General features: G+C 34.9%; 2 protein-coding genes across 2 annotated transcripts; both read right to left on the bottom strand.

Moving 5' to 3' along the window:
• Window positions 1-1,782: 1,782 nt before the first annotated feature.
• Window positions 1,783-3,204, bottom strand: LOC140988687 (F-box/kelch-repeat protein At3g06240-like). The gene has a single exon (XM_073457731.1). It carries the CDS (start codon window positions 3,151-3,153, stop codon window positions 1,927-1,929), a length of 1,227 nt encoding a protein of 408 aa, XP_073313832.1. The 5' UTR covers window positions 3,154-3,204; the 3' UTR covers window positions 1,783-1,926.
• An 8,653-nt stretch (window positions 3,205-11,857) lies between these two features.
• Window positions 11,858-12,958, bottom strand: LOC140988551 (MYB-like transcription factor ETC3). The gene is made up of 3 exons (XM_073457553.1): window positions 12,795-12,958; window positions 12,596-12,683; window positions 11,858-12,234 (listed from the first exon to the last, which is right to left on the bottom strand). The coding sequence occupies exons 1-3, from the start codon at window positions 12,853-12,855 to the stop codon at window positions 12,108-12,110; spliced, it is 276 nt and encodes a 91-aa protein (XP_073313654.1). The 5' UTR covers window positions 12,856-12,958; the 3' UTR covers window positions 11,858-12,107.

The following is a 12,958-nucleotide window of genomic DNA, read 5'->3' as shown; positions in this document are numbered from 1 at the left end:
ATCTCAGTTTCAGATTGGATGTAGTGAGACCCAACCCTTTTAAACGAACGAATTTCAGGATGGATACGTTTTCTTTTATTTTTATTTTTTTTCACAATTTGCAGGACTAGAAATTTTTGCACATCCATCTCAGATTATCTAAATTCTTATTTTAGTTTCAATTATTATAAAAAGTACTTAACAAATTAAATAGATACATATTTCTTTTTGCTATTTTTTGGGCACAAAATAAGATCGTCTCAGATGTCAATTTTATTAGGCGAATCTCTTATCCAACCTGATTAATAAAAAAAATATTACTTTTTATGACAAAAAAATATTATTTTTAGAGCCGGATATTGAGAGAGCCGATCTTTTTCACAAATATAAATCCTATATATGCACATGATATCTTTTATTTTTGAAAGGTATAAAAAATAGTTTCTTTTTTCAAAATTGTGTAGATGATAGAAAATGTATTAAAAAATCAGTATGCTGTTTTTTACATACGTCAATTGAAATTTTACCTATAATAGCTTAATATTTTTTTAAAAAAGATATTTATTATTTACAAATTAAAATGGTTAAGTCCGGTAGGCAACACCCTTTATTTTAGGGTGGTACATGACAAAAAAAATCGTCACATTGATCTTGACACAAAATTATCAAAACCAAGACAAAAAAATCTACAATCTTGGTTTTTTTTTTAAAGATATCTACAATTTTGCATGTTCATCTAATATCAATAATTCAAGTTTGAGACGATACATCAGACTCAAGATCCAGTTGTACCTTTATAACTTACCCCTCCCCAACTCCGAAAACAAAAACAAAAACAAAACTAAGAATCTATCATTCACATGATAATGGGCTCTATTAAATTTAATGAAATATATCAATCTACAACCAGGCTGTGGTTCGGGAACAAATAGAATTTAACACTGACACCTAACATAACATTCCAGCCTTTCAATAGGCACACTTTGATTATGAGACGTTGGTTCCTATATTCAGTGGCCAATCCAAATAGTTAAATGTTTCCAACCTTCTCGATCTTTTGAATGAGTTTGATCTGGTTGGGCAGGTTATAGCCATAATTCCAGGGGGCTGCCCCGTTTCTTTCTTTGGCGGGTTGATTTTTGTCAACAAAGAAGGCCTTATCCAAATAATAGAAAAGGACGCCTTTTTCTACTATGTGATCGATACCTCATAAGCTCGCTGCTTTTGGCTTTCTATCCGAAGTTTCATAAGGATGGTCTAAGGTCTCGGCCTTTCTCGAACAAAATGATAGTCCAACTCAACAACTTGATAGATTTGTATTGACGGCTGCAGGAAAAGAGGGGAGGGATGTATTCGCATAGTTGATGTGAGACCTTAAACGCCAATTTAGAACCCAAACCCCAAATACCAGTCTCCTCTCAAACTTCTGAACTATACAATTACTTGTGAATCTGGATGTAAGATCAAAGCAGTTCTCCATAGTGAGACTCAAACAAAAAATTCATCATTGATAAATGGCTAAGCATGGCAACCAGCTTCAGGGTTCAAAGACAAAAATAAGGTTCCGAGATATACGGGTTTAAAAAGTCAGATGGTTCGCAAATAGTGATTAAAGTAAAGGGCAGATATACTCCTGGGAGAAACTTTCAGTCCAACTATTCTATAACAGGAACGTACATTTATATGCTGACAATATGTTCCAAGGGATGCAAATTACAGATTTCAAAAGTAAGACTACAGTATACAAGAACTATAAAGATGATACTAATATAACCACATAGATGTCATATATATGCACAGAGATTGAGAAATATGATTGCCATCCCATTCTGAAATTTGGTATCTAAAAGATCTGATCCATTTGTTCACAAGATGTAATAACTACTGTGTAATAATCATTCCAGCCTATAACGAGCTTTCTTGAGGCATTTTATGATGTGTAGAATCCTACTCCGTGAGTAGTTGTCCGATATCAATCAAAGCCAAGCTCGGGTCATAATCAGCTGCATAGAACGATAGTGGCAATCCGCAAACTGCAAGATCCATAACTTCCTGTGTTTCTACATTCATCAAAACCAATAATTCGTCACTTATTGCAGCTAATATTTCACCATCATTTACAATCTTAATGGGAACAAAAACCTGCTCTAACACAATGACATATTTTAGCGTCCAAGAATCCACATTCCCATAGTCATTCATCAACCACACATCCCATGACTCACCCATATTCTCACGATGACTTACAAAGAGAGACAAAGATTTCTCGTTAACCAAGGGAGACAACCTCAATTCCTTACAGTTTGGTCCAAGATTTTGAGGCAACTCCATTAACGTGAAAATATCCTCAACCACATCAAAACCCATGATGCAATTCAGATGGCCGTCAAATTGCGGCCTCCTATATGCCATCCAATGCACAACACCATGCACAAACGCATTGCTACACCAATTTTTAGGCATGAAACAAGGCACGACCTGTCCAATATTCCTCCAAGATCCAGTTTTGACTCCATACACCAAAGCCTCCGATCGTAACTCATGCTCATTATCATCATAACCGTACAAGATTTTCACAACTTTAAAGTCAAGATTAGTCTGATCAAATCCAAACCCAACAGCCATATGCGAGAAACTACTCTTAAAACAACGAAATCCTTGCACACAAGGCAGAATCTTGTACTTCCCAATAAAGGGGTTCCATAAAATCACAGTGCCAACAAAGTTAAAATAATTGGTATCGAACAAACACACAACTCCCCTGCTAGAACCGACAAGCCTCAAGTAACCATTAACACTCTTGAATGGAGTTTCGAGCTTTTGACACAGAGAAAACGTCTGGGAATCATGAAAAGAAAAGTATATTTTCGTGTAATCCGAGGATTCATAGTACAGGAGGTGGTGGGAGGCGGCGGTGGCGCAGGATAGGCGGAGTCTGAGGAAATAGGGGTGAGAGATTAAGGAAACAAAGGATTTGGAGACGCACCTGAGATTTAGTAGGGTTCTTGTGGGGAGCTTGAAGAGGATTTGGAAGATTACATCTTGAGGGAGCTTGACGTAAAGATCATCGCTTTCTTTCATTTCTCGAATCTCAATTTTCGCTCCCCGTCGATGCTTCGGGTGAATCAAGAAGAACCACGCCACTAGGAATCCCACCTTATCCGGCCGGCTCATTTGTCATGATTTCGAAATAATATTTAATTCATTTGTGGAAATTTTTTTTTTGAGTGATATAATTTGATTAAAAATTTGAAATTTTCACAAGTATATAATACTTTTGAATAGCAATCCAACCTATTTTAAAAAGTATAATTAAATTGGGAATTTATAGATTTGGCTCTATGAAACCACTTCAACCCTTCATGTCCACGAGTAAATTCAATCTTGTTTTACCAAGCTTGGATTTCTCGTCCTTTAATCCCAATCCCAACAAAACAAATGTATCAAAAAATATAGACTTATATAAGCTAGCTAGAAGATTGGGGCAATCCCCCAATTTTTTGGTACCAACTTATGGTAGGTCTTTCTTAAAACCTGTGGAACATTATATTGATCGAGTTCAGTTCGCGTTTGACTTCCATTTTAGCTAATGCATGGTTGAGTTACTAAAGGAATGAAACCAAGCGCTAACACTACTTTTACATCCCTATTCATGAAATGCGAGATCATGTTCATTGGTCCGCTTTTGTATTTCACCAAAAAAAAAGTCGCAAGTTAACCTCACATTGACCATTTTTACCAAAAATATATCTTCCTCTTTCTCTCAGCATATACGAAGTTTTTTTGTAGACACTCTCTATATGCACCTTTAAACAAGATTGACTCCATGAAATCCAAACTATTCAGCAGCTTGGTCCTGTATTTTGACGATAACTTGTGCAGCCGCGGACTCCCTTGCATCTGAAGGGTTAAGCTCCAAACAACCCTTTGGAGATACTTGAAATCTTTGCTTTTCATCACCACTTTCGAGATGATGAATTTACCTTCAAAAAACCAAGTATTAAGCGAAGATCCACAAGGAAATTTTTTCCCCAAAATTCAGCATACTAAACAGCCGTAAAACCAGCAAATTCTGCGAGAAAAGTGAAAATGTCTGGTTCTACGATGTATTGTGGCAGTCTCCATTTATTATTGAGACGTGTATACTCCAAGTCCTGACGTCATATAACAGTATATCATGTAGAAACGAAAGTAAAGAGGCCTCGAATGATTGAATTTTGCATGGCAACCTGGGAAACGGACAATAAAAAATTGTATAGTTCTTTTCAAACCTCACTAAAAAGGCTGCATGTTTAAGTCTTTTATGCAGGAGAAAAAAGTAACAGTATATTTTCAAGAAAGGAACTCACTTGAAATGAAGATTTTCCAGGAAGATAAATGTCATGATGACCCTTGTTAAGGAGTTGGATTTCATGATTCAGCAATGAAGGATAATTACCCCTTAAGATAGATTCGATGCATTGACGAGCTAAACAAATATTAGTATATTACCACCCAAATAATTATTTGTAACTGCTAAATCAGTAAAGTAAATAATGATATCACATAATGATATAATTTTCCACAGACCATGTTAGCAAATTGGAAACATATCATGATGGAGTTTAAAGATAGAAAGCCAACACTTTCAGCTAACACATCACCTCAAAGAATCCGCTAAACATAAGTGAGAAACATAAAACTTAAACCATGTTTTTAAGAATTTGTAGTCCTAATGAAACCAGCATGCAGAGCCTTTTCTAGCTAAAAGCCTAGAAATAACATACAGAATACAATGCTAAAAAATATATAAAAAGTAAGTAAAAGCCTAAGAACGATAACGTACCTTCACTTATTCTTTGAATATTATCTTCGTAAAATGCAAGTGTGTCTACCTTGCTCCTCATCGGAGCACACTGCCAAGACCAGAAAACTATATCTTTTACAGATATGATTTTAGTAATCAACAGGAACAGTGACATGAACAAAAAATTGAATCCTGATAAGCCACCGTTACCATATGAAAAAGTTATAGGTAAATTACCGGTTTGTGTCTTTTTGGATAAAGAAGTGAAGGCGTTTTGTATGTAGCACATTTACTCGAATCAGCACTAAACAGACTAATAAGCATACATAATTAAACTTTATAACAACAATTAAACAGCGAAAACCAAATAACTTAATCATCTTATAACCCAAACAAAAACATAACAATAATCTCAGTTTTAATAGTTTATACAACCAAATCGAAATCATAATCATGCAAAAAAATACGAGAAATGAAATAAAATCTTCACTGGATTACCTCCGAAAACTCAATTGCTCTATCCACTACCCTAGCCATCCAAACCGTCCAACCTAAGACATGTCCCGTGGAATAGGATGTCCAATATGTAAACAAGGACGTGAGCGACAATCGTCCAATATAAAAATATACGCGTATACAAATTGATATGATGCATGTGAAATGCAATAGGCTCGGATATCAAGCATCAAGTCAATAATATCATGCTCAATCTAGAAACGTATGAATGTGTAGTCTCTGATCTGCTCTAGACATGTTTTGACTCCCACACTTACCATGAAGACGTGGACCTACAATGTCCAGGGTTATAAGAGCTCGCGGGTCCCGTCGGACAATATAGCTTTCGATACCCAACCGTATACAACACATAATAGGGCTGAGCAGCCTCAATAAACGAGGTATATCTCAAAAGATATCATCAGGCCCAAAGTGATATGTCATGCATAATATGTCCAATCAATAAAATATGTATCATGCGACAGATAAATATGCAGCATATAAGTATGTATACTAAGCTTAGATATCTCAGTCAGTACATCACGTACTTCACTAAAACAATCTAACAAAAATTCTACTGGTATGAACCTAGACAAGACCAACATATTGAAATCACTATCATGTGGTATCCAAAATTGTTAAACATGCTTCAAAGTTCTTCCTAATTATAATTAAATCACTATTTAAGGCTTTAGGATTAAACACGCATTAGTCGTCAGCTCGCTGAATGCGTCTCGATCTGTGTGTCTCGGTTCAAATATTATACATAAAATCCCTCCGTAGTTGATCAAACTCAAAAGTTGCAAGAAAAATCAATAACAAAATTAGTTATACTTAAACCAAATTCAATCTTCAAAAAGAATTCACAACATAAATGTTTGGGGATAGGATCCCCTTAATCCTAACTAAAGAAAAAAAAAAGAACAAAAACGCTTATTAAGTTCTTCAGTTAAGTTCTCTTGTTTTCTTCCGTCTCCTTGCTTCCGACTCCTTTCTGTGTGCCTCCTCTGATCAATGATAATCCAAATCCACGCCTCTCTTGTGTATTAGGGTTGCTATCAGTTATTTTTGTCCAAAAATCAACCAAAGAAGGAAATAAATCAACCAAGGTATTTTTCCATATTGTGTCGCGTTGGGGTGGATATTTTCCTTGAATTTTTTCCATGCATGTGCGTTAGGACGGGCAAAATAACCTGCCCTAGCGCTCGGTCCTCGCAGCTCGCTCTTTTTCTCGCCGTTCTACTCGCACTTCTGCCAATTATTCCCTTCTTTTTAGCAAGTCCACCTACAAATCAACCGAAACATATGAGGAGAAAACAATATGCATAAATTATTACTAAAACAGAAAAATGCAGAATCGATACCATAAATTTATACGATAATGAATTAAAATTAACACGATAAAATATGCAAAAACGACACCTATCAAATTCCAAACTGTTTGTTGTTTTTTTTCTTCATTTCCATGCCAATTGAAAATTGCGAAAAAAGATATAAGATTTGACCACGACCAAATAAAATAAACATTGTCAAGGTAAGCATTTTCTAATGCTCCAATGTCCAGCATACTGGTTTACTTAACATATTTTGAGACGAGAAATATGTCGACAAAGAATGACAATGCATTTAATGTATTATCATTTAGTTAGTCAACAAATGGGCTGGTAGCATTCAGTGGGAATAGTAAGCAGCAACATCAAAATTTGAAGACGAAAAACACGGTTGGCAGAATTGACGAAATGATTCAGACAGTAGGCGTCTTCACACGGACACTCCCCTCATTCTAAAATTATCCATTCTTCGAGTTTCTCTTATCTTATAACATTTAAGTGCTTGGTTCTATAATATTTGTGAGGTGTTTGTTCTCCTGTACTAAGAGAGTGTGTGTTCTCTTTGGATACACAGTGAGTTGTTGTACACCGTAAAATATTATAGTGAAATTCTTTTCATCTTGCCCATGGTTTTTACCCTAATAATTTTTAGGGGTTTTTCACGTAAATCTCGGTGTCCATTTTATTCTTTATTTTCATATTTATTATTTCAAATTGCCGTACGTGTGACCAACAAGTGGTATAAGAGCCTTGGTGTAAAATTTCTTAAAATTCTGAGTATGTGGTTGCAGCCTAAACTGATCTTCCACATCAAAAAAGTTTTTTTGAAACTTTTTATTAAGGTGGGATTATTTTGTCCAGGCGGTCAAGTACGAGATAACAAAGTTCAATGAAAGTAATTTTATGCTGTGAAAAATAAAGATACAATCAATTTTAAGAAAAGAGAATTGCTTTGCAGCTATTAGAGATAGACCGATGGAAATTACGGACGATGAAAAATGGAATGAGATGAATGATAATGATGTTGTCAATTTAAATTTGGCTATAGCAGACGAAGTATTGTCAAGTATATCTGAGATAAAAAAAAAACAAAAGTTATCTGGGATACTCTAACAAAGATGTACGAGGTTAAGTCGCTATACAACATGATTTTCATAAAGAGAAGGCTTTATACTCTTCGGATAGCGGAATCCTCATCGATGACCGATCATATCAACACACTAAATATTCTATTTGCCTAACTCACTTCTATGGGGCATAAAATAGAGGAAAATGAACGTGTAGAGCTTCTACTTCAAAGTCTACCAGATTCATATAATCAACTTATCATCAACATAACCAAACAATATTCTTATGAGCTCTCTAAAATTCGACGATGTCTTAACTGCAGTTCTCGGAGAAGAAAGCCGACGCAAGAATAAAGAAGATAAGTTGGCAACTTCGAAATAGGCAGAGGCTTTGCCGATGATAAGAGGAAGATTTATGGACCATGACTCCAATGAGAGCCAAAGACGAGATAGATCAAAGTCAAGAAATAAAAAGAAAAATATTTACTGCTTTAAATCTGGTGGTAAAGGGCACTTCAAGAAAAAAGTGTACGAGTATCGAAAAATTTCTCAAGGAAATGTGGCCAGTACTTCAGGCAGTGGTGAAATATTATTCAACGAATCTTCAACGGTTGCAGAAGGCAGGCACAAATTTTGTGACACATAGATTATGGATTCAGGAGTGACGTGGCACATGATATCTCGGAGAGAATGATTTGATCGTTATGAACCAGTATCAGGAGGATCTGTATTTATGGAAAATGATCATGTCTTGGAAATCGTTGGGGTCGGTACTATCAAAATTAAAATGTTTGATGGTACCATTTGCACCATACAAGAGGTACGACATGTGAAGGTACGATGAAGATAAAATAAAGAGAGACAAAGACACGCTGAATTCAGAAACTACTATATTTTCTATGGAAAATAAGATAGACGAAGGTCAAATTTCTTGTGAAGTAGTACTAGAGCACGAAGAACAAAAACATGTTGAGTCTGAGGTTTCCAATATGAGACAGTCAACTCGAGATAGAAGACCATCAGGTTGGTTTTCAGATTATATCACCGAAAGCAATATTGTATATATTCTATTATCAGAGGATGGCGAGCGATCGAGTTTCCACAAGGCTACTCAAATCTCGGATGTATCCTTGTGGATTATAGCAATGCAAGAAGAGTTGGAGGCATTAGACATGAATAAAACTTGGGATCTTGTTACACTACCACGAGGGACGAAAGCTAGTGGAAACAGATGGGTCTATAAGATCAACCGCGATGGCAATAACCAAATGAAGCGGTATCGTACTAGATTAATGGTAAAAGGGTATGCTCAAAAAGAATACATTGACTTCAATGAGAAATTTTCTCATGTGGTTCGGCTTACAATAGTCGAAGTGGTGCTTATATTGTGTGCAGTGTTTGACCCAAATCTAGAACAGGTAGATGTGAAAACTGCATTTCTTCATGGAGATCTTGAAGAAGAAATCTGTATGCTCCAGCCAGAAGGTTTTGCGAAAAAAGACAAAGAGAAATTGGTTTGCAGGTTGAACAAATCTCTGTACTGTCTCAAACAGGCGCCGAGGTGTTGGTACAAGAGATTTGATTCATATATCATGAGCCTTGGATACAACAGATTGAGTGCAGACCCTTGTACATATTTCAAGAGGTCTGGTGATGATTTTATTATTTTGCTGTTGTATGTGGACAACATGTTGGTATCAGTGCCCAACAAAGATCAAATTCAAGGATTAAAGGCACAATTGGCTAGGGAATTTGATATGATGGACTTGAGACCAGCAAACAAGATTCTAGGAATGCAAGTTCACCGAGACAGAAGTAACGGAAATATTTGGCTTTCCCAAAAAAATTATTTGAAGAAAATCTTGCAACGTTTCAACATACAAGATATTGAGCCAATCTCGACCCTTCTTCCTGTTAACTTCAAGTTATCCTCCGAGATGTGTCCGCTCAGTGAAGCGGATAGGATAGAAATGTCTAGAGTACCATATGCATTAGCAGTGGGAAGTTTGATGTTCGTCATGATCTGTACAAGACCGGACATTGCTCAAGCAGTGGGAGCAGTTAGTCAGTATATGGCGAATCCTGGACGAGAGCATTGAAGCACGGTTAAGAGGATCCTTAGATACAATAAAAGTACCTCAAATGCTGCATTATGTTATGGAAGATCGGATTTTAAGCTCAAAAGCTATGTCGAATCAGATTATGCATGTGATCCTGAGAAGAGGAAATCTACTGCTGGTTATGTGTTTACACTTGCAGGGAGAGCAGTAAGTTGGGTCTCAAAACTGCAAACATTTGTGGAGTTATCTACTACGGAAGCAGAATACATGGCAGCTACTCAAGTTTGCAAGGAGGCAATATGGATTAAAATGTTATTGGAAGAGATCGGGCACAAACAAGATAATGTTTATTTGTTTTGTGACAGTCAGAGGCCTTGCACATTGCAAAGAATCCAGCCTTTTATTATAGAACGGAACACATTGGAGTTCGATTTCACTTTGTACGGGAAGTAGTAGAAGAAGGAAGTGTGGATATGCAGAAGATTCATATAAAAGATAACATAGTCGATTTTCTAATCAAGCCAGTGAACACTGATAAGTTTGAGTGGTGTAGATCCTTAAATGGCCTAGCGAAAACGTAAACAGTAGGGAAAAACAAGAATGAAAAGATGTGTTTGATTATCAATCAAATCTCCAAGTGAAAGAAATGTAGGCAAAAAATGACAATGCATTTACTGCATTGTCATTTAGTTAGTCAACAAATGGGCCGGTAGCACATAGTGGGAATAGTAAGCGGCAGCAGAATTTGAAAACGAAAAACACGGTTGGCAGAATTTACGAAATGATTCAGACGGTAGGCGTCTTTACACGGATAAGGGGCTCTATAAATAGAGCTCACTCCCCTCATTTTGAAATCATCTCTTTTTCGACTTTTCTCTCATCTTATAGCATTTAAGTGCTTATTTCTATAATATTTGTGAGGTGTTTGTTCTCATGTATTAAGAGAGTGTGTGTTATCTTTAGAAACACAGTGAGTGATTGTACACCATAAAATATTATAGTGAAATTATTTTCATCTTGCCCGTGGTTTTTACCCTAATAATTTTTAAGAATTTTCTACGTAAATCTCGGTGTTCATGACATAACATGGAAACAAAAAATAGGTGAAAGATTTCAATTCTGCATGATGCCTGGGTTGCCAAGATGACCAAAACACATCCACAAAAACCTTGCTATTAAAATAGATCCAAGCAAAAAGACAATGTAAAAAGTTTTATGTAAAACTGGAAGCTTAGAACAAAACATTCACCAATTATTTGAATTAACCAACTGTTTAAGAAGGGAATAGCATGCATTTCCGTGTTGGTTTTGTTTTTATATATTTTATCAAACAGTTTTAGATTTTCAAACTCATTAATTTTGTTTCAAATACCAAAAAAAAAATTTACATTAAATAATTGTTATTAATAAGTTTACACTCATACAATCTCGGTAAAATAGACTATTAATATAATTAAGAAGTTTTTGTTAATTTTTCAATCTAAAAATCTGAAATCTAATTTAATGATTGAAGCTACACAAGTAAGAGGTGACACGAGTATGGTCAAAAACATGAGGATTGGATTTTTCAAAAGCTTCCCAAATTTTCATCTCACTGTCTTGTTATTTTAACCAATATTTTTGGAATCAGACTCGTGAATCGATGGGATAGTTCAAACATACGGTTGAATTTGAAAATTATTATATTATTTAAAATAATATTATAATATAGTAAATAATATATTTTAAATTTTAAATTCTTAAATATGTATATAAATAATAAAAAATATATATTTATCAAAAGTTTAAAATCAAGACAAAATACATATAATCAAATCTAATTATATTTATATTTTTCAAACAACATAATAAATCAAATTAGTTCTATTAATGCTAAAATAATATTTTTAAAAAGATACAAATAATCATATATATGACTAAAATAATATTTAAAATATAAGAAATAATTTTTTAACAAAAAATAAAATAACTAAATTCTAAACAAATTTTTTAAAAAAAATAAAAAAAATGATGAACTGGTTGGATCGATTTTTAACCAGTTCACCGAATCGATCTGAGAATAATCCAGACAACAATTTTTTTCTTTTGGCGATGTAGTTGGGTCTGTGTTTGATACGAGTTTTCGGACGAGAAATCATATAGCCATTTAGATAGAACAATTTGCTTACAAATTTTTATATATAAATGATAAGTTGAATGAACTTTGGGCAGGGAAGATGCTCATAATCAATAACCTAGAGGTTGATTCTTCAACTAATGGAATCAAAGCTAGAAGAAGAATGACAAAAGGAGGAAGAAATAAAGAAGGCCCAAAAAAGTTGCAACCACCACCTCTTTCTATAATAGGGGAGAGTGGATAACATCGACTTAAATAAAATATAAACATAAATCAAGAAATCTTTTCTATCTTTCGTTGTATCCTTTTGTCCTTGAAACTGTCACTGTTTCTCATCAGCCAAAACCTTTCGATTTCCTCTGGTTTCCGACCAGGAACTCTTCCGGCAATCAAACCCCACCTGAAATTTATCAAAGTTGTTCAAATTTAATTCTCCACATGTAGGACTCGAGATTACAAAGAAAAAGGGGCAAAAAATAAATAAATAAAAGGTAAAACAATCAACAAAATTCACTGGACGTTAACAGATAAATAATCCATAAATAGTGGAATCAAGATTATACTATTGTTTCTTGTAAAAATTCATGTGTTAAATGGACAAATTTTCTTGGTTTTTCTTTCGTTTGCTTCCGATGGAAACAGTGGCATTGCAAGTTCAAAAATAACGAAAGATTATGAAATAATTATTCAGGCAAAACAGCTGATCTCCCACCATTAGTTCATACATGCCGGGAAAATAGGTGAAGTTCGACTGTTCTTACCGGTCTCCCACGAGCCGATGCATTCTTGAAATTATGTCTTCTTCTTGCTCAGTCATGTCTATGAATTCCCACTCAATACTGCTCACCTCTGTGTGTGCATATACATATACGTACGTATGTCGATCAGTATCATTATAAATAGAGAATTACTTAGAAAAAAAAAGTGGAAATATATTGAAAGTGTAAGAAGAAGAAGAACCTTCAGAGGATTTGAGCCCAGGATTTTGAATCTTGGGTTGCTTTTGTTTATACTTATCCATGAATTTTGGAGTGGGGTGTCGATAAGTGGCAAATATTGTAGAAAAATAGGAGTTCTTGGAGTTGGGATATGTATATGGTAAATTTTCTGCATATGGCAAGACT

This window comes from Primulina huaijiensis, chromosome 11 (genome assembly GCF_012295235.1).
Source record: "Primulina huaijiensis isolate GDHJ02 chromosome 11, ASM1229523v2, whole genome shotgun sequence".
Taxonomy (NCBI): Eukaryota; Viridiplantae; Streptophyta; class Magnoliopsida; order Lamiales; family Gesneriaceae; genus Primulina; species Primulina huaijiensis.
The sequence above is the reverse complement of the archived record's forward strand: the minus strand, read 5'-3'. Positions and strand labels throughout refer to the sequence as shown.